General features: G+C 38.6%; 3 protein-coding genes and 1 long non-coding RNA gene across 4 annotated transcripts in view; 2 read left to right on the top strand and 2 right to left on the bottom strand.

The window, feature by feature from the left end:
- LOC106154797 (uncharacterized) overlaps positions 1 to 14,141 on the bottom strand; it is a 33,831-nt gene extending 19,690 nt beyond the window's left edge. Inside the window, exons 1-3 of the mRNA XM_087008161.1 lie at positions 14,019 to 14,141; positions 11,779 to 11,987; positions 11,248 to 11,388 (exon numbers count right to left, since the gene is read on the bottom strand). Coding sequence (XP_086864287.1) covers positions 11,248 to 11,388; positions 11,779 to 11,987; positions 14,019 to 14,037 — 369 coding nt within the window. The 5' untranslated portion in view covers positions 14,038 to 14,141. The remainder of the gene's footprint in view (positions 1 to 11,247; positions 11,389 to 11,778; positions 11,988 to 14,018) is intronic.
- LOC147762804 (uncharacterized) lies at positions 796 to 1,490 on the top strand. The gene is made up of 2 exons (XR_015333395.1): positions 796 to 1,145; positions 1,394 to 1,490. It is a non-coding gene; the product is annotated as an uncharacterized LOC147762804 (long non-coding RNA).
- On the top strand, positions 5,183 to 8,690 carry LOC147762803 (uncharacterized). The gene is made up of 2 exons (XM_087008159.1): positions 5,183 to 8,345; positions 8,594 to 8,690. The coding sequence occupies exon 1, from the start codon at positions 5,250 to 5,252 to the stop codon at positions 7,428 to 7,430; it is 2,181 nt and encodes a 726-aa protein (XP_086864285.1). The 5' UTR covers positions 5,183 to 5,249; the 3' UTR covers positions 7,431 to 8,345; positions 8,594 to 8,690.
- A 4,593-nt stretch (positions 14,142 to 18,734) lies between the features above and the next one.
- LOC106154300 (uncharacterized) lies at positions 18,735 to 21,216 on the bottom strand. Its single transcript, XM_087009384.1, has 4 exons — positions 21,107 to 21,216; positions 20,698 to 20,790; positions 19,964 to 20,134; positions 18,735 to 19,659 (listed from the first exon to the last, which is right to left on the bottom strand). The coding sequence occupies exons 2-4, from the start codon at positions 20,752 to 20,754 to the stop codon at positions 19,522 to 19,524; spliced, it is 366 nt and encodes a 121-aa protein (XP_086865510.1). The 5' UTR covers positions 20,755 to 20,790; positions 21,107 to 21,216; the 3' UTR covers positions 18,735 to 19,521.
- Between the last annotated feature and the right edge of the window lie 739 nt (positions 21,217 to 21,955).

The raw sequence follows: 21,955 nt of genomic DNA, 5'->3' as shown, positions 1-21,955 counted from the left end.
ACTGCCGAACGGATTAAAGGTTTGTGGATTGAAGCATATTGCTCGTAGCCAGTAATTTCGCATTCGTACCATGAAAGCTTGGTTTTAGCCATTAATTTGGACGTTCGTGCTCACAAATCTAAGGCTTGAGTTCGAAAACGCACAGTTCGTTTTAAAGTCTGATATTACCTGAGCGTTCTCAATAGGGCGCTATTGACAAAACGCTTTCCCGGAGGTCTTAAGTAGAGGATGTGTGTTAAGCCACTTATATTTTACCTTGTCTTTACGATAAAGTTTCATATTAAGCGAGCGTGAATTCAAATAACGCATATACGAATAATTTTAAAACATCTTTACTTCATTAAATTTTATTAGAAAAGCAGAAGACAATTTTAAATCACTTCTAAAGACCCACATTTTTAAATCTTTCTACATATCTTAGATTTTTTATATATTTTAATAAGATTAGTAGTGTTAATTTTAAATCGTTTCCAATGAGTGTTTACGATTTAAAAAAATTTAGTCATTTTAACAATTTCAGTTATACTATCCATTATTGTAAGGCGCCATATAAAAAGCTTATAATTATTATCACTAGTAGTATTATTATAGAGCTAAAATAAAGTCGACATGCCAAGTCATAATCCAATGTAACCCCTCGTTCAGCCAAAAAGTAGCATTAAAACTCTACCTTCATCAAATTTCTGGTCGAAAATTGACCAATTTACCTGTCCAACCAGTTTGTAAAATTCTGCAGCACTGCGCGCAATGCAGCTGCAAAATCATCACTCCAATGTACCCTTTGCCAGGGTGTAACTGCAGCCAGTAATGTTAGTTAGTGATTGCGATAGATGCTCTCACAAGATTGCGACGGAAGTATGCATTTTTTGTTTGCGTTTATTTTACTACGCGGGAAATAAGTTCTGCACGAAGATAGCTTACTTTACTTATGTTTTACACTTTGTGATTGTGTTTCTTTAAATTATTATTGTCTTTTGGTTTTCATTATTTACATTTTTGCAGTTAAACATATATATATTTTTTACATTGTTAAAACGCAGTCATTTTTGTTCTTCCGGTACTATTTTTTTGTTATAAGATGTCCGAAACCATGTGGTTTCATGCAAAAGAGCGCTTCACATTTAACAGATATTTCTTAAGTCAAGGTAATTTATTCTATCTTTTTTATTATATAACAATAGTTAAAGGCTAATAATTTAAAATGCAAAAGTAACAATAATGTCCAAACCTAGAAGTAAGTCTTATAACTTAGTGTGTAAGCGAAAGCGTGTAAGCGAAAGCCCTTATTGGAAAAACTGTATAACAAGTTAATGAGTATACTTAGATTGTAACGCAACGAAAGGTAAAATAATAACGAACGAAGTCTAAGTACTATATTTGTTTATTATTACAGGATTACAGTAAAGGGTATAGACATCAACGTTTTCACTGTTAAACTAATGGAGATCATGACTTGTATTTACGGAAGAATAAAAAGAATACAACTGCAATATGAGCCTCCGTTATAGTGAAAACGAGTCAACCAATTCCCTAACGAAGAAAAGAACTGTAACGATGACAGAAAAGGGAAAGGAATATTCTGTTGAGATACAAGGTAAAAGATGTAAGCGACTCTTTGGAGAACTGTCAAAAATTATGGAACGGTGCAATGCCATAATTAAAGAAGGCGGCAGCAAGACATTACTCAGAGAAGAATATGCAGAATGGTTGCAGAATTGTGACCAATATTTTGAAATTGAAGATAATTTGTTGAAATTACAAAGCCATTCTGACTCAGCAGTTATTGATGAGCCTCGCAGAAAAATATTATTGGAATTCAAGAGAATTATGGAGCAGAATTTATCATCAGTTACTGAGCACACTGAAGACTCTAAATCAGTCAGTACCAGATCAAGAACCAATTCTCGTGGCTCCTCAACGTCAAGTCTTTTGAAATTGGAGGAAGCACAGAAACAAGCCGAGTTGAGCATTCGTGCATCAGCCATGAAAGTCAAGCAGGAATTGGAGCGAGCAAGGTTAGAATTGAAATTTAAAGAGGAGGATTTAGAAATGCAGACTAGTTTACGTGTATCTCAGGCTAAAATTGATGCTTTAAATGAGTTTGACAAGATACACATGCCCTCAGTTTCCCTACCAGTGACTACAGAAGCATACACAACAGATGTTTCCCTGCCTGCAACTGCAGCTGTACACGTGCCCTCAGCTTCCCTGCCTGTGACTACAGCTGTTTATACACCCGAGGTTTCAGTGCCTGTGTCTGCAGCTGCCACAACACCTGAGGTTCCCGTGCCTGTGACTGCAGCTGTGCGCGTGCCCTCAGTTTCCCTGCCTGTGACTACAGCTGTTTACACGCCTGAGGTTTCCGCGCCTGTGTCTGCAGCTGCCTCAACACCTGAGGTTCCCCTGTCAGCGACTACAGCTGTTCATGCACATGTGATGTCCGTGCCTGCGACTACATCTGTCTATACTTCCCTACCTGTGACTGCAGCTGTGCGTGTACCCTCAGTTTCCCTGTCTGCACCTGATGTTTCCGTGCCCATAGCTACAACTGCACACATGCATGCAGTCTCTACGCCTATGGCCACAACTGATCACACGCCAGCAGTTTCCCTCGATGGTTTAACAGAAGCTCTTCAACAGAGTTTGTCTTTAGGACGCCTACCTGTTCCAGAACCAAAGGTATTTGCAGGTAATCCATTGCTGTTTCCTGAATGGAAGAACTCCTTCTCTGTCTTAATTGGAAGAAAAGCCCTCAATGCTACTGAGAAACTCTTTTTTCTAAGGAAGTATACAGCAGGGCCTGCTGCTAAAATGATTCAGGGAGCTTTCTTAAGAACAGATGAAGCAGCATTTGATGATGCCTGGAGAAAGCTGAACGAAAGGTTGGAGATGAGTTCCTGATACAGAAGTCTTTCAGAGAAAAGCTAGATAAATGGCCAAAGATTCCAGAAAAAGATGGAAATGCACTCAGAGACTACTCAGACTTTCTGAATGCTGTATGTGATGCCATGCCGCACGTCAAGGGACTCACAGTTTTGAACGATTATAGTGAAAACAGGAAAATGGTTAACAAGCTACCACAGTTTGTATCACACAGATGGAATCGTCAAGTGACAAGGTCTATGAAAACTGAAGGCTACCCCTCCTTTCGTGACTTTTGTGCTTTCCTGTCGGAAGAATCAGAAGTGGCTTGCAATCCCATTACCTCTCCATTGGTGAACAAGGTGCATGATACGGTCAGAGCTCTAAATGTTAATGCTGGTGTAGCAGAGAAAAAATTGTGCACATATTGTGAGAAAGAAGGTCATTATATCTCTAGATGTCATGACTTTGGCGCTTTAACGATATCCAAGAAAAGGGAGTTTGTGGTGAAAAAGAATTTGTGCTTTGGATGTTTAGGACAGGGACACAGAAACAGTGACTGCAGAAGAAAACATGTATGTGGTACCTGTAAGGGCAAGCATCCAACCTGCATGCATGAAGAACGGCAGCCACCTACCAGCAGAGAAACCCAAAGCGTAAATTCTCTCAAAGTCAATCAGCATCACCGTCAGAGTAGCACCACCATGATAGTGCCTGTTTGGGTGTCTACACAGGAAAATCCAGAACATGAGGTGTTGACCTATGCACTTTTAGATACACAGAGTGACACTACATTTTTATTAGAAGATACGGCTGCTGCTTTAAATGCTGAAACAGAGCATGCCACACTTAGTTTATCAACAATGTCAACTCAAAAGTCCCTCATAGACAGCAAGAAAATCAGAAGATTGCGAGTAAGAGGATTCAAGTCTACTGAGACATTGGAGATTGATCAAGCATTCACTAGGGAGTTTATACCAGCTGACAGAACACAAATTCCTACGAGAAAAACTGTAACAGACTGGCAACATCTAAAGCCTCTTTTGAACAAGATTCCTCCCCTACAGACTTGTGATGTGGGTTTACTCATAGGTTTTAATTGTCCACGAGCACTGCTACCCAGAGATACCCTAGTTGGTGGAAATAGTGAGCCATATGCAGTGCAGACTATACTTGGGTGGAGTATTGTTGGCTGCTCTTCAAGAGATAACTTAGCTTCAGTTTGTCACCGTGTGACGACAAAGGAGGTGTTTCCTTGTATGCCAAGAGACGTTATTAATGCCTTAGAAAAGGATTTTGTTCACGACAAGACCGAAGTTGAGATGTCTCAAGAAGATTTGCAGTTTTTGAGAGTACAAGAAACCAATATACAGCAGTTGGATAATGGTCACATTCAGATGCCATTGCCATTCAGAAGACGACCAGCTCTAACTGATAACAAGTCCCAGGCACTCCAACGCCTTGATCATCTGAGACGCAAGTTTGAGCGAGATCCAAGTTATCGTGAATCGTACACGAGCATGGTGCAAGGTATTATAGACCGAGGTGAGGCTGAAGAAGCTCCAGATGATACCATTAAAGGAGAAGTATGGTACTTGCCACATCATGGAGTTTATCATCCACAGAAAGGAAAACTTCGTGTGGTATTTGATTGTTCTGCAACTTACAAACAAACCTCACTTAATCAGCATTTGCTAAGTGGTCCCGACTTAACAAGTAGCCTTCTAGGAGTTTTGATTAGATTTAGAGAACACCCAGTGGCAGTAGCATGTGATATTGAAAAAATGTTTCATCAATTCCTAGTGCAAGATAACGACAGAAATTACCTGCGATTTCTGTGGTGGAAAAATGGTGACATTACCAAGGAGCCAACAGTATTCAGGATGAAAGTACATCTTTTTGGGGCTACTTCATCGCCTGGTTGTGCCAATTTTGGTTTGAAATATCTTGCTAAAAGTTATGAGAATGAATACCCATTGGCAGCAGAATTTATTAAGCATCACTTCTATGTTGATGATGGTTTGACCAGCTCTGATGACGCAGATACCGCCATTCAGATTATCGATCAGGCAAGGAAATTGTGTGCCAGTGGAGGCATACGATTGCACAAGTTCTTGTCCAATAGCAGGGAGGTATTAGAAACGGTCCCAGAGTCTGAGCGTGCTACAGAGGTGAATGGTGTGGATTTGAATAAAGACAGATTGCCAGTTTCCACTGCATTGGGATTACAGTGGAATGTAGAAGATGATGTTTTTCAGTACAGAGCTTTTACCAGTGAAGTCAAGACAAAAACACGCAGGGGAGTGCTATCTGCAGTGGCATCCGTGTATGATCCTCAAGGCTTTCTATCCCCATTTATTCTTATTGGGAAGCAGATATTGCAACAAATGTGTAAAGAGAATTCTGCATGGGATGAAGAACTTTCCAATGATCTTATGCCACAGTGGGAAAAATGGTCTGAAGAATTGAAGGATATTCAAACTATCAAGGTGGCGCGGTGTTTTATACCAAAGAACTTTGGAACAGTAACGCGAAGAGAACTTCATCATTTCTCTGATGCGAGTTTATCTGGATATGGACAATGTTCTTATATACGACTTGTGAACGAGAAAAATGAAGTACATTGTTCTCTTGTCATGTCAAAGGCCAGAGTAACTCCATTGAAGGTTATCACCCTACCAAGATTGGAGCTCAACGCTGCAGTAGTCTCTCTCAAAATGAGCAAAGTTCTTGAATCTGAGATGACAGAGAAGTACCGTCATTATTTTTGGACAGATTCAAGGATTGTGCTAGGTTACATAAACAATGACACACACAGATTTAAAATATATGTAGCCAACAGAGTACAGCTGATCAAAGAAGCAACTTCCCCACAGCAATGGCACTATGTAAGAAGTGAAGACAACCCTGCAGATCACGCATCAAGAGGTTTGTCAGTGGAGAAGTTGAGAGACTCCACCTGGTTTACAGGACCAAGATTTCTTTGGAATCCTGATTTAGAGATGGCTGACATGCCCCACAATGATGTACAGTTACCAGAAATGGACCCAGAGATCAAAATGTCTTCTGTAAGGAGTACACAGACAGTAGAAAAGAAATCCATGATAGAAAGACTCGAGAAATTTTCAGATTGGTCTAGAGCAGTCAGAGCAATTGCAAGGCTCAAAAGAAGAGCAAGAGGTATCAAAAATGCAAGTCTCACTTCAGAAGAGGAAAGGCAAGAAACGACCACATTCTTGATAAAATTAGCTCAAGAACAGAAGTTCGAGGGAAAACCTCCTAGTTCAACATTGAACCCCTTTAAAGACAATAAAGGAGTAATTCGTGTGGGAGGAAGGCTAGGACAATCAAGTTTTGCCTTTTCTGTTCAGCATCCAGTAATATTACCCAAGGATAGCTATGTTTCAAAATTGATTGTATCTCATTTTCATAAACGCATTGGTCATATGGGCCGTGGTATGACTCTAAATGAAGTCAGAGCCAATGGATTTTGGATCCTTGCTGGAGGGAAGTTGACATCTGAAATTATTCACAGATGTGTTACATGCAGGAAAATGAGAAAACCAGTGGAAGAGCAGAAAATGGCAGATTTGCCTTCTGATCGTGTGGAAGCATCATGTCCATTTGAATATAGTGCCATGGATTGCTTTGGTCCTTTCATTGTGAAACAGAATAGGAAGGAGTTCAAACGCTATGGTCTGTTATTTACCTGTTTATGTTCTAGAGCAGTGCATGTTGAAATGCTGGACGACATGTCATCAGATGCGTTTATAAATGCTCTTAGATGTTTCATTTCTATTAGAGGAAAAGTTCGCCAGATCAGATCAGATCAAGGGAGCAATTTTGTAGGTGCAAGGAATGAATTCACAGCTGCATTAAAGGAAATGGATGCTCAGAAGGTAGCTTGTTACCTAGCCAATCAAGATTGTGATTTTCTTATGAATGCACCTCATTCTAGTCATGTTGGTGGAGTATGGGAGCGACAGATTCGTACTATAAGGAATGTATTAGCAGGAGTGATAAATCTCTGCCCAGGTAGATTGGATGATTCATCTTTACGCACACTGTTTTATGAAGCAATGGCAATCGTAAACAGCCGTCCTCTATCAATAGCCAATATCAATGATCCTGAGTGTGCAGAGCCCCTGACACCTAATCACATTCTTACAATGAAATCCAGTGTGCCACTACCACCCCCAGGAAATTTTGTTTCTCAGGACATGTATCTCAGGAAAAGATGGAGAAGAGTTCAGTTTCTCACACAACAGTTCTGGAGCAGATGGAGGAAAGAGTATCTTCAGAATCTTAACAAGAGACAGTGCTGGACAAGATGTAAGAGAAACATCACAGTGGGAGATATTGTTCTTGTTGTGGAACCTAATGTATCGCGAAACAGTTGGCCACTAGGCAGAGTGGTTGAATGTATTCCCAGCAAGGATAAATTAGTGCGCAAGGCCAAGATTTGTGTAGGAACTGATGACTTAAATTCTCAGGGAAAACGCGAAACCAAGCCAGTTATTTTAGAAAGACCAATTCAGAAGTTAGTGCTTCTGATTGAAAGTTGTTAGTACTCTCTGAATGTAATTAGGACTGTAAGTGAGTGAGTTGCTCAATGACTAACTGTTTAAAACTTGTAGTTAAGTTTGAATGTTGATGTTGTGAGTTTTATTGTTTAAGGTAGGATATAAATTTTTTGGATTCATTCCCACTGTTTGAGTTGGTAACTTGGATCATGAATCCTTTAAAAAATGTCATTTCATTTTTAGTTCTCAGTCTTCACGGTGACTTGGAAAATAGACAAAGCTAGTTTCACAATAGGTCTAGGGCGTGAACGGTGAGTTATGGGTGTAAGAAAGTATGTTAGTGTACTATATTAAGGTGACATGTGGATTTACCTTAAGCAACAAGTTATAAAGGAAATTAAGGTAGAACATATAACCTTTACATGCAGCGGTTAATGTATTGATAGCAAATAGTGTTTATTTTGTGTTTATCATTTACTCCTTGATCTTTGGATCCAGTTTTACATTGGAAATGATTTTTTTTTTTTTTTTTTTTTTTGGTATTATATTTAATTTAATGCACTCTTAATGTTGTTAAAAATCTTAGATAGATTTTGGGGGGGGTGTGTAACTGCAGCCAGTAATGTTAGTTAGTGATTGCGATAGATGCTCTCACAAGATTGCGACGGAAGTATGCATTTTTTGTTTGCGTTTATTTTACTACGCGGGAAATAAGTTCTGCACGAAGATAGCTTACTTTACTTATGTTTTACACTTTGTGATTGTGTTTCTTTAAATTATTATTGTCTTTTGGTTTTCATTATTTACATTTTTGCAGTTAAACATATATATATTTTTTACATTGTTAAAACGCAGTCATTTTTGTTCTTCCGGTACTATTTTTTTGTTATAAGATGTCCGAAACCATGTGGTTTCATGCAAAAGAGCGCTTCACATTTAACAGATATTTCTTAAGTCAAGGTAATTTATTCTATCTTTTTTATTATATAACAATAGTTAAAGGCTAATAATTTAAAATGCAAAAGTAACAATAATGTCCAAACCTAGAAGTAAGTCTTATAACTTAGTGTGTAAGCGAAAGCGTGTAAGCGAAAGCCCTTATTGGAAAAACTGTATAACAAGTTAATGAGTATACTTAGATTGTAACGCAACGAAAGGTAAAATAATAACGAACGAAGTCTAAGTACTATATTTGTTTATTATTACAGGATTACAGTAAAGGGTATAGACATCAACGTTTTCACTGTTAAACTAATGGAGATCATGACTTGTATTTACGGAAGAATAAAAAGAATACAACTGCAATATGAGCCTCCGTTATACAGGGTGGCGGATATTATATGCACATTTTCCACATTTCCAGTTAGGAGATTGACGATATTTAACCAGCGACATAATCTGTGAATATCTAGTGAAAATTCAATCTGTGGCCCTGGTAAAGGGTAAGTCTAATGCTTTTATGCAAATTGTAGCAGCGCGCGCAACAGCATACCTGTTCAAATGAATTGCCGAAAAAGTCCAAAGGTTTAATATAGCAGAAAGAAAGCAGAATACTGTATATACTGCCTGATTTAATGTGAAGTCCAGTACCTTAGAGAAATCTAGTTTATAAAACCACTTGTCTTGGCATTTGCTCCAAACAAGGTACGAGTCCCTTGAATATGATGACCGATAATAATTCCCAAATATGTATCTTGTTGCTAACACCGCTTTCTAATTAGATACCAAACACTAAACAAGTGGTATGAACTACAGCGGGGCCTCCCTGGGCTGCACAAGAATCTCGTTGATGGCCACGTGCTCCGGCTGCGTGACTGCGTAGAGGACTGCCTGTGCGATGACTTCAGGTTCCAGAATTTGGTAAGGGCGAGGGTAAGTGTACAGCTGTTTACACTGAAATGATAATAATATTTTTTGCACGCTCTAGGTCACTGGTTTTTATAATGCTCTTCTCAAAGAGAATTTGCTTCATCTATTCTGCAATCAAAACAATCGCGGAAGCAAATGCCAGCCGAAATGCCATTTTGATATTTAGGCCTCACAAAGAAAAATTGCCGTTAGTAATCTCGAGCCACGGGCTTCTAAATTAACTACTAAACCAAAATTTCATGGAATCTACTTTTACTTTATCCTATTTGTTACTATTTTAGACTTTCTGAAAGCTTGGCGTGCAGTTTTCGTACATAACCAGCGACAGACCCGATCTAAAGCTGACCAAATCGTTTGAAATAAATATTGCGGTGCTCGCAGCAAGTATTTTGACTTTCGCGCCATGAAATCGCAGTTTAAGTCGTTCACAATCCCAAACGACCATTTTAATTAAATGGCAAGATACAGTGTATTGTAAAACCTACACTCTTAATATGCACGGTACGAGATATTTTAGTTCTTCGGTTTTCTGAAGCCTTCAACTGTCACATGTTTTGTGTACATGTAATTAATCTGCAGTACAGTATGCTGCCCCAATTCTCTTAATTCTGTTATGCTTTACACGATATAAACAATGCAACCACTGACATAACGTATACATATAAGTGTAGCACAATCACTGGTTATAAAACAAATGCAAATTAACTTGTAACCCTTAATTTAATTTGACGATGTAGCATGTCATGTACATGTAGATCAATTATCGATTTTTACTTTAAAAGGGGGCAATAAGAAATCTAGTGGACATAGTATGTCTTTAAAAGTTTTACCTGTTCATCTTCCATTGTCATTAAATACCTGGCCAAACCGGGTGTTTCAACTTCGCCAGGCTGGATACAAGTAACACGTACGCCATCTTTGCAAACTTCCTGACGAAGCGTCCGTGACATCCCCTCTACGAAGAACTTCGACCCTGTGTATACGGCTATCCCTACCAAAGGCTGGAATATAATAGTAATATATGCAATAGATTAATGTGCATTGCAAAAGAATTGAATTGAAGTGAAGGTTTGCAGCATGTCTGATCCAAATATGTAAAACGCTTTAAATTTCATGTTGCAGCTATTAGAGCTCGATCTACATGTGCATTGCCTTCAGTGTAGCGTACGTACATGTAACTACCGGTATATAAAATTTGTTTAGTCGAATTTGTTTCAGTGCGGTAACGGTGGTGCTATAAATATAAAAAATGACAATTAACTGGGGTTTGAATAGTATATTTGATGACAAGGTTCCTTGCACTTTTTGAAGTTAAAATGCTATTGAATGAACAGTTGCAGCTGTTTTGATTTACAGAATGAGGGACGTAAGAACAAACTGATTAACTAAACGAAATAGGTCTAAGTGAACCAAGTTTGTGACAAAATGATGAAAATCACCAAGGATTATTTTTGCAACTCTGAAAACTGATAGGTCAACAGGCTTTCTGACTGAATCGGAGAGTCCCACTTGCATTTTTCATACAGAAGGGAGAGCTGACAATTAACTATTACCGTCTTTCCATTTTGTGACGACATGTTGACGATATGACCTCTTTTCCTTTCACACATCCCCGAGATCACAGCTCCAATACAGTTCAATACTCCCTGTAGAAGAGGATTCGCAAAGATTCTGTAAGGTATTTAAGGTGTTTATACACATTTGAGAATGCTCTAACGCCACATCTCTTGTCTACATGGCCTAAAAATACGTGTCTACAAGTGTTCCTTTCCAAGTTCAGACTTTCACACTAGAAAATAACCATCAAATAAATATAGCCTATGTTGGCGTTTCCTTCATGTTCAGCAAGAAAGAAGCATGGTTTTCTAAATATATAATAATTCGCTTAGAACAATGTTTAATTGAAATGGTACAAAAAACCAGTCCCAGTCCAAACTTGAGGATTGTCGATAATTACTGACTGCCAGTACTTTAAAACCCATTTTGGCCCTACCTTGATGTTCACATCCACTTGCTGATCCCACTCCTCCTCGTGAAGGTTCTTCATACACCTTATCACCCAGATACCCGCATTGTTCACCAAGATATCCACGGGACCCAGGGTGCTCTCTGTGTGCTGAATAAGCTCCTTCACCTACGCAGAGATATTTAGTATTGTCATCTTTCAATGCTAGTTTTTTTAGATTATTATTATCAATAACAATTTAACCATTTTAAGAATACTTTGGACAACTTCATTTTAAGGCCCCCCACTATTCAGGTACAAGGTATAAGCGTACACCGTTGTCTTGCCATGTAAAGAACAACGTTGCTTTCACTTTGAAGAACACTACCGGAAGATGCCGCATAGAGCCCTCCGCCTTTCCCTCAAACTCTCGTTAATCCCGAACAAAACTTTTCCTCTGTTTTATTTCTTAAAATTATATAAATATTACCAAACGCGAATATTAGCGAAAATTCCTGCCCCAATTCATATATAACACGACTGGCATCTCGTTCATATACAATGTTACCCCCTTTTTACCTCAGCTCTGTTCGTTACATCGCATTTCACTGCTAGAGCTACGCCCCCTTCCTTTGAAATTTCATCCTGGATTTCTTTTAACAAGTTCTCCCGCCTTGCTGCCATGGCAACCTTGGCACCAGCAGCAGCCAGCTGACGAGAGATGGCAGCACCAATGCCACTAGAGGCTCCTGTTACCACGGCAACCTTTCCAGAAAGAGGTTTGTTATCTGAAAAATGTATTAAATTTTCTGTTTAATGAATAAAACTTAATTCAAAGCCTTCTAATTTGATATAATTGACTGGCGGCACACCAACTGTTAGAATTGAGCAAATTTAGGGTCGTGAGCAAGCGTACGATGAGTACAGCAGAGAACCTCATTGTACCAGTACATGTATATAGGAGGACCTTGAAATAAATGACGACGTAAATAACATAATTTTTACTAGTAAAGGAACTTCAAAACTTCTTACTCAATACCCCATGTGGAAACATAAATCATAAAAAGTGAAGCGTTATAACTTTAAGTTTTTTAAAGACACAACAACACTCGCTATGATGACAGTATTCGCAAAATAATTTCTTCTTTTTTATTATTTTTTCTTTACTTTGCTTAAATACGCATTATAACATGTAGACTAATTCCTTTAATTTGTTCCTACAGAATTTTCCGGGCAGGGCAAAGGTTTCCGTATGTACACTGAACTAAAATATAAACGCACGAAACTAAAATGGTCAGTTGGTGGCCATAGTCGTTATTAGTATCTGTGAACTCAGGATGTTGACCCCCATGGTGAGGTTGATGTTTAACTCTTGGACTATGCATTCAAAGATGCATACAAAGTCAATTTTTGGTCACAAAAACCAACCAAATGCCAGCATATAGTTTCAAGTAGTATAACTAAGAGAATTACCAAAAGGCAATGTTTAATTTTACCCGAAAATGATGTTTGAACGGATATTTCTGCTGGCATTCTAAGCTGCATGTCAATGGGGCAGGAAAGTAGGTCACGAAAGTACCGGTAGGTTAAATTTACAACCAAAAATTTAAAGAAAGGAGCAGTCTAAAGGTCTTTTATGGCTGATCGAGTGATCTATTCAGTTTATCCCTTGGCATGTCGAATTAATTCGAGTCACATAAGAATCTAGTAGAAGTGGTTTACATGTGTTACTGGGAATCCACGCTCCACCGATGCTCGGTTCGTATGTACCTTTAAACTTCCTGTAATGCTCTCAAAGTGATGTCTATTTGTTGAGGAAAATATGCTGTTATTGTTGGATAAATACTCTAGTTCCATACATGAAAATAAATCAACATATTCTTTCATACGTTTATATTTTTGTTCAGTATACATGTACCTGTTACACAAAGGGCCGGTGTGCACACGTGTATTTCCTTTCAAGCCAACCCGTACCTATAGAATATCGCCGGTATATTATATAGAGCAGACGCAGGACTTTGTATGAGCTTCACTTTAAGCCCCCTTTACACTGGACGGCGTCCTTTCTGCGTCCAGCAGTACGGCCCCATTTGAGAGTTAAAAAATAATACTTTACATGCCGACAACTGGCCGATCATTGAGCATTCATTCTGCTACAGAATCAATGCTCGTGCCTCCTTATTTAGACCAGAGCGTTGCCAAATTTCATGGTCGCAGAATGGACGCAGAAAGTACGCCGTCCAGTGTAAAGGGGGTTTAAGCATCAGCGACGCGTGCAATGAACCCGGACCCCCCTCCCCCCACCACCAGTCTCAGCTCCCATTAGACGAAATGCTTCGAGGTGATGTACATTTAAGTGTTTGCAGGTACATCCAGGTTTCAGTCAACTATAGATGTCATCTACGGTACTTGTACTTAGACAAAATGTCTTCAACAATGCAATATAAAACACCCATTTTAAAAACACTCATAACAATGTGTGACCTAGGTAAAGCGACATTTAACAGATGTGGGTGCAGTTCAGAAATTGTGAAAATCCAGGTTCTATTGCACTGATCCGACTGAAAGCGCCCTATGCAGGGGCGGATTTAGACTGTCTTCTGAGTCTTCCGGAAGATGGTCAGATTTTCAAGTTTACATTAATGGGTATCTATTTTGTCAGTCGGAAGACGGTCAAAAAATGGAGGATGGGTCAACAAATATAGTATGGAAGACTGTCAAAAATATCACTGGATTCGCCCCTGTTATGTACTATAGGCATAAAAAAATCCAAGTATAAATTTAACACCTCCGTTTACTCAGGTGGTGCTTGAACTCACCTCTTGCAGACGTCTGCATCCTAAAGAATATTGCAATTGGACTTTAATATATGATTTCCTCTGCTAGAATGCAATGCCACGTACATGTACTTGCCAGGTCACCCTATTGTGGTTGATAAACACATCATACAGTACATTGTTTGTAAATTTTGTAAATCATCGCTAGAGGGTGCTTAAGAACAGCAATATCACAAGTTAGTCTAGTGAGATTTTTGAAAAAAGGCTCTGCATAACAGGCAAGGGGCATTTTGGGGTAAAAGTTGGGAACCAGGCTTAAGAGCATAATTTTGGGATGCTGAATCCGATTTACCCGGTTCCCAAGCGAAATTTTGCGTTTTTAACGGTCTAATTTGCAAAAAAACAAAATGGCCGCCAGATTTCCTATTTTCTGCAATATCTCTGGAACTAGACAGGCAAATATTACAAATGAAGTGTCTTAACCTATATTTTCAGGGTCGAGGAACATTATTAAGATGTTTCTGTTAGAATTAGATTTACGCAATTTTCCAAAATATGCAAATTAGGATCGCCATTACTGAAAAACCGTTTTACTTCTGTATCTCTGTAACTAGGCAAGCAAACATGACAAATGAAGTGTCTACACCTATGTTCTCAGGGTCAGGGAATGTGATAAATCAGATTTCTTGTCTGATGGGTAGCACTGACTTTGTGAATCATGTCCGAGTAGCACATTTTATTGTTTCTTCCCTGTATCTGTCAAACACTAGTCAATCTGCTGATAGTTAGAACCTGCCTTCAGAACTGCTCTTACGTACGTGTCAGCCAAACTACCAAAGGTCACTGCATTGTCAGACCTTCCCAGTGAAATTGCCAGTGCTTGCCCATCAATTATAAGGCAAGATGAGCAGAGGCGGATCTAGGATTATTTGAAGGGGGAGTCCGCGGATGCAAAGCCTCCCCCCCTCCCCACTTGGCAATGGGTTAGGGGCCTGTTGAAGGGCCACGAAAAATTTTGGTATTTAAGAGGGCGAACGGTGCCATTTGGTATGGTTTACAACTATGATTCAGCTGGTCAAAATTATAATTTCAAGGGGGGACCAGAATTCGAATGGGGGGTCAGGGCCCCCTTGACCCCCCCCCCCCCCAAAATCCGCCACTGGGTGAGGAGTCATTTAGTTTAATTTCATCAGGGCAGAATACGTCTTCTGTTAACCTTCCTGTTACAGATTTGGCCTCAAGGAAATCGTTTAGAAGCTTGAGAAACTGCTCAGACTTGCTATTAACACAGAAATGCTTTTCGTATCGTCAATCATTTAATTGGATTCAATAGAATATCAGAAGATTAAAGCAAAAATTCAAGAAATTTTGTTAATTAAAATGAAACGATACCAATGGGTAACCAGTAATAAGCTAATGGAAAAATCGCTGAAATGAATGAGGTGAGATGTCATAGTGTACTTGAAGTATACACATACATATTGACATTTGATATGGAATATTTTAGTTTAAAAGGAAAGTTGATAATAAATTAACTTTTTAAAAAATTGATCACAAACGACAATTGTGATCAGGTATATGTGTAGCCAGATGTGTTGGTTATTGTTCATTAGGCTGCTTTCTCTGAAGCACGGTTATATTACGTAATATGTGGCAGTTTCTCTGAGCAGTCCTCTTTGGCTGGTTACAGAATGCGTATAAAAGGGCAGCAGTTATGCAGAATAAGTCTCTATATTTCGGCAGCGTCCAGTCAGAAGAGTTTGATATTTTTCAGACTCTTAGCTGTCCTTACGGTATGTGAACTAACGGCAGCGACTTGCCACACTATTGTTGCATTATGTCAGAATGGACAGAAGCAAACTGCTATTGCCAGACAGCTGAATGTGTCCTAGGCAGCAGTTTCTAACATCTTAAAGAAACACGCCCAGACTGGTGCATTAACACAGAGACCACGGCCAGGACGTCCTTAAGTCACCACCAGAAGGGAATACCGCTTGCTTCTGCGGTTATGTCGTAACAACCGGATAAAGACAACTCTTGCTGTACAAAATGAGTGGCAAATTACCATTCAAAAGCATGTTTCTAGAACTCTAGTGAATGCAAGGCTACTTTTAGCTGGTTAACTCTATGAACAGAGCAACATGGTGGGCTAGACGCCATTTGCGGTTCCAGGCACAGCACTGGGTTCATGTAGATTTTTACAGATGAGGCAGGGTTTGAATTCCACCACCGCGATGGCTGAATCAGAGTCAGTAGGTTTCCAGACGAGTTACTGCACGAGGATTGTGTCACACTACAGTGACTTGTGGCCGTGGCAGTATCTCTGTATGGGCCGGTTTCCACTCTGGAGCCAAAACAATATTGGTGGCAATTGACGGAAACTTCAACCAGATAAAATACAGGGACATTTTAGAGAGTACTTGCTGCAATTTGCAAGAAGGTACTTCCAGGACAACTTCATCCTGCAAGATGACAATGCCCGACCACACCATGCCCATGCAATAACTGCTTTTCTGCAAAACCAAGAGGTAAACCAGTTGCCTTGGCCGACAAAATTCCCCTGACATGAATTCTATAGAAAACCAGTGGGCATAAATCGCTAGCAGAATCAAGAGTTTACCCGTCCAGCCTACAAATCGGCACAAGCTTATGCAATCTCTGACTAATGCGTGTAACACAATACTGGATCACACTCTCAGAAACCTCTCTGCATGGAATGAGGGCTCTGGTTGCAGCTAGAAGAGGCTGCACACGTTGTTATCAGTTTCCATTTTTCACATTTGTCTTGATGATTCTTTTGTGTGAGAGAAAATCCTTACCAACTGATATTCTTGATAATATCGAGTTCATAAGAATTTAATACCTCGTTGTTATCAGCTATAAAATCATCCATGCGCTGTTTATAACGCTGATATGAATACGTATTTAAATTAAATTTTTGATGATGTATTCACACGGGTTGATTTATTAAATCCATATCGAACACGATAACAAGTGTTTTTTTCATCCATTACTAATATATGGGAAAAAAGAAAATATGTTTGAAAAAATCCATTTTAAATGTGAGGTCTGTACATTGTATCACATGACTTACATGATTCGGCAAATCCCTCCATTGCATTAATAAGGTAATCTTTTTTAAATCTAGGTAAAAGGGGCAGTTGTGTGATCCAATATGTTTACATCTCAATGGCAGCGCAGTATTTAATTGCAAAATTCAATTCAGATTCGAATAATTGCTACAGTGTGACAGTGTAGCACTCATTGCTGATTTGATTATAGTGAAAATGTCTTAATCACTTTCCCTAATGCTAAAAACATGGGTGTGGGCACTTAATGTGTCATGTTTGCTTGCCTAGTTAACGCAAAAGCAGTTCTGAAGGCAGGTTCTAACTATCAGCAGATTGACTTGTGTTTGACAGATACAGGGAAGAAACAATAAAAGGTGCTACTCGGACATGATTCACAAAGTCAGTGCTACCCAAAAGACAAGACATCTGATTTATCACATTCCCTGACCCTGATAACATAGGTGTAGACACTTCATTTGTCATGTTTGCTTGCCTAGTTACAGAGATACAGAAGTAAAATGGTTTTTCAATAATGGCGATCCTAATTTGCATATTTTGGAAAATTGAGTAAATCTAATTCTAACAGAAACATCTTAATAATGTTTCTCGACCCTGAAAATATAGGTAAAGACACTTCATTTGTAATATTTGCCTGTCTAGTTCCAGAAATATTGCAGAAAATAGGAAATCTGGCGGCCATTTTGTTTTTTTGCAAATAAGACCGTTAAAAACGCAAAATTTCGCTTGGGAACCGGGTAAATCGGATTCAGCATCCCAAAATTATGCCAATAAGCCTGGTTCCCAACTTTTACCCCAAAATGCCCCTACCATTCATCTTTTGTGGAAATCCCACTAGACTAAGTAATATACATGTAATTGCAACCAAATTTCCATGTTTCCGCGAAGAAAGAATTAAGCGTGAACTTATTGGATTAAAAAACAACAGTGTGAAGGTAATCAGCTGGTAAACAAGTGTAATAATAATAATAATAATGATAAAAAAATAATAACATAAAGATGTCAATATATGACTTACTATTCAAGTTCAATAGTGAACTATGGGAGTATCTCTTCTAGTTTTGGAATATTTCACATTTTATTTTGAAATATTTTTGCCGTTGACCATTACGACATTGTACTTTTTAAAATAACGCCAAACCTAATATGTTTAAAAAAAAAAAAAAAAAAAAAAAAACGATTCAACTTCCTGTGTCGCATTTGCTCTACAAAATGCTACAAACAATAGGTCTATAGCTCTCGGTTCCAGAATTAAAGAGGGTTTTCAGTTTCGGCATCGGTTGGCTGTTTCTCCCATGAAAATGATTGAGTCCAAATGCAGGATGATGAAAGGAGACCCCAAGTGTAACTTCTCACCATATTAAATAAAACCACAGAAAATTAAATTTTTTTATAAAGGTTTGGTCAATTTGACCTAAACTCATAGGTTAAAGGTCAAATTCAAGGTCATAATCAAGGTCAAATCTCCACATATAACTTGCAGTCAGACTTCTATAGAAACTTTTCCAATAATTCCTTCGGTTTTGGAGATAAAAGAAAACAGCATAACTTTTGGAAAATATTGCTAATCACACTCATTTTATGAAAATTTCATCAGTTCTTTAAGTTTGAAGACAAATGGTCAAGCATGCAGTTTTCCAATTATCGTGTTTTCCCTGAAAGTACACGGCGACGGCGACGACAGGCGGCTATGTAGAGACAACTGTGTTTTGTATTCCTTGTGTATGATTCCGCATTTAAGTCAACTAGTGACTATCAGTTTTTATTTTATAAATTTGGGGACATAAAGGCAAAAAATTGGGAGAAAAAGTGCCCTTTACGGTGTCAAATAGGTCAAAGATCTAATCAGGATCATGTCTAGATTCCGAATATATGATTTCATCAGTATCTTCGAGCCTATATCTCCTATAGTTTTGGAGATTTAAAGGCAAAAAGTCTGCAAAGTGCATTTCATGATAAAAATTAGGTCACAGTTCAAATTTAAGGTCATATTTGGATCCCCATTGGGAGATAAAGTTTAAGAGTGACAACGGGTGTACAGGTACCGGTACATATAGGCCTACAATGTATCCATGCTATTTCTAGAGATATATCACATTTAATATTTCACCATTAACTGTGCAGTCTGACATTGTACCTTATGAAATACACTGTATAACACAACACAACCCTTAAACCGTATGGATAATAAAAAAAATAAGCACTTGTAGGCCTATTCGCCAACATGCGGTGGAGCCGGCGGATGCGGCGGACCCACTCTGGGGGCAAATCATGTAATTGCATATGCTTTCTGCAAGCCCGATGTTTGTAGAGAGTTTAGTACATTCTGTTGAAATCCCGTGCTCTGATATATTACTTAACATTGACGATCGAAGCAAAGAATAATCCCCTTATACTTTGTTGTTGATATTTTAGTCTATTAAAACATATGCATGAACTATGCAGTACAAAGTAAACTACAGCGGGCACTCTCTGGGCTCCACGAGAATCTCGTTGACGGCCACGTGATCTGGCTGCGCGACTGCGTAGAGGACTGCCTGTGCGATGACTTCAGGTTCCAGAGCTGGGTGTGGGTAGCTGTACAGTGCTTTACACTGAAATTGCAATAATATATTGATACATTATCGGTCCATTAATTTGTTATTCTCTCAGTTGTAGTTTACCGTACCCAACACATATACCCATTTATATAATTATGATCCATTAACTAGGTTCTGAGTTCGTTATATTTTGAGTCATTCTTGTAATGCCTCGAGATATACAGAATGGTGAAATTCACTCGTGGCAGTAAAAGCTGGAACTCATGCATCATTACATCCTCCTCTGGGTTTAATTTTTCCGTGACATAAAGATGTAGTACGCATGGTTTGCCTTTTTAAAGCCGTAAATGTGTTTCACCTGCTCATCTTCTAAAGTCATCAAAGTCTTGACGGCCCCAGGCGTGTCAACGTCACCAGGCTGAACACAAGTAACGCGAACACCATCCTTACAAACTTCCTGACGAAGCGTCCGTGACATACCCTCTAGGAAGTACTTCGACCCTGCGTACACGGCTAACCCTACGAAAGGCTGGAATGTCATAGGGCCATAAGGCGTAGCTTGACTCCGTGTGCATATAAACGGAATCAATATAATGTCAGATACAAGTATGCAAAACTCAATTTCTAATGAAATTTTAATTACTTTAAAGTAATTAATTGAGAAGCCTATTACGTTGAGTTCAGAGTATACGACACTGTATTAATTGTTTAGAAAAAGGCAAAGACATTTGTTTAATAAAACGGGGGTGGGGATGGGGGGTTACATTTTAATGATTCTTTACAAAGGTTCCAAGAAACCAACGTTTTACCTGAACTGCACTGAATAACAAGTACTCTTGAAAGCTTACTGTTAAATTTACAAAATCGGGAATGTTCAATACACTCTGAGGTAAAGAATGGACGCAGATTTGTAGAATAAAGAAGGTGCGAACTGATTTGATCCGACACAATTTTGTCAAAAATATATAACTAAAATCTCGATAAATAAATCATGGAATTTTTTGTCTGAATCGGAAGGCCGAGTGGTAGGTTCAAATTCGGGCGTTTTACGCTTTCATATTTTACAGAGAGTGCTGACAGGATTAGGCCTACCTGCTTTACACAGTCTGACGACATGTTGACGATATGACCACTTTTCCTTTTACACATCCCTGAGATCACAGCTCCAATGCAGTTCAACAGCCCCTGTATGAGAAAATCCTTAACAGATTCTTAAATGTTTATCTAAAAGGTGTTGATACACATTTGAAAATGACCCAACGTTGTTTTGTTCTAAAAATATATATCTTCAAAGCAATAGATAACTATCTCTCCAAATTCAGACTTTCAAAACGAGAAAGCCCATGTTAAAGGACAATGTTCATGTAAAAATCCATTTCTCGAATTTTGAAGATACAGCACTCAATCTATACACTAGAGGTATGTTTTAATCGATCCCCGCCATTTAAAAATTATAAAAACAATCTATTAGTAGAAAAAAAAGCGTTTTAGTAAACCTCACCTCAATATGCAAAAATGAAGCAACAGATCTAGGTCACGTGGTACTGTGACGACAATCACGATAAAGGTCTATGAGACACAACTGAGCTGCATGGTGCATACAGACGGAGAAGTTAAAGGTATACTGTGATGAAAAAACGGGTTAAAACTATCCATTAGGTGCCCAAAAGTCATTTTTGAGTAATGAAAAAAAGTTCTTACGTTTATTTAGTTTTTAAAGCCGATTTTATGCAGGTGTGAATGTAGTTTACGATACTCCCGCGTGGTGGCGCTTTGAGGCGAGTGACGTCACTTGCGTCGAGGCTCAGAAAGCCATATTCAATTCAGCTATCCGCTTACTTACATTTACTCGATCGCAGCAAACTAAAAGCGATACACGCAATTGATTACTACATGATCATTTATAAATTATTTCAACGAGCAAGTCTTTAAATAAATATATATATATATATATATATATATATATATATATATATATATATATATATGCAAAAGTGGACAGTTCAGTGGAACATTTCTTCTTCGTGTAAAATAAAGCTTGCAGGTCAAAAGGTAACCTACATGAAATGTGAGTGTCATATTCAAGTATTCTGCTGACCCTTGTTCACGTGGACAGTGGCTGTAAATTTTTTTTGCGATAAATATAGAAACCCTAAATAACATAGGCATCCATCACTGAAGCTGTGCTAAAACTCACCCTTTCCAGTCGTCTGCATTCTATATGAATATTGTAGTTAAATTCAAGCGTTGGCATCCACTACTTGGATATGTTGGATTCATTGGACTATTTCAAACATGTGACCCCAAAATAGAAGAAGGGAGCGTTCCCATAAGCCCATCGTACTAGCTG

Source organism: Lingula anatina, chromosome 3 (assembly GCF_051362555.1).
Source record: "Lingula anatina isolate TDL-2025a chromosome 3, LinAna3.0, whole genome shotgun sequence".
NCBI classification, from domain to species: domain Eukaryota; kingdom Metazoa; phylum Brachiopoda; class Lingulata; order Lingulida; family Lingulidae; genus Lingula; species Lingula anatina.
Note: the sequence above shows the minus strand (reverse complement) of the source record. Positions and strands in the feature narration are given on the sequence as shown.

What these genes read in the sequence shown, in the direction of transcription:
- LOC147762803 (XM_087008159.1), top strand. Translation starts at nt 5,250, where the DNA reads ATGTGTAAAGAGAATTCTGCATGGGATGAAGAACTTTCCAATGATCTT.
- LOC106154300 (XM_087009384.1), bottom strand. Translation starts at nt 20,754, where the DNA reads ATGTGTAAAAGGAAAAGTGGTCATATCGTCAACATGTCGTCAGACTGT. An exon ending in CGTCAGACTGTGTAAAGCAG is followed by an intron (nt 20,135 to 20,697) that starts GTAGGCCTAATC and finishes ATGACATTCCAG; the next exon opens with CCTTTCGTAGGGTTAGCCGT. An exon ending in TGACTTTAGAAGATGAGCAG is followed by an intron (nt 19,660 to 19,963) that starts GTGAAACACATT and finishes TTGCAATTTCAG; the next exon opens with TGTAAAGCACTGTACAGCTA.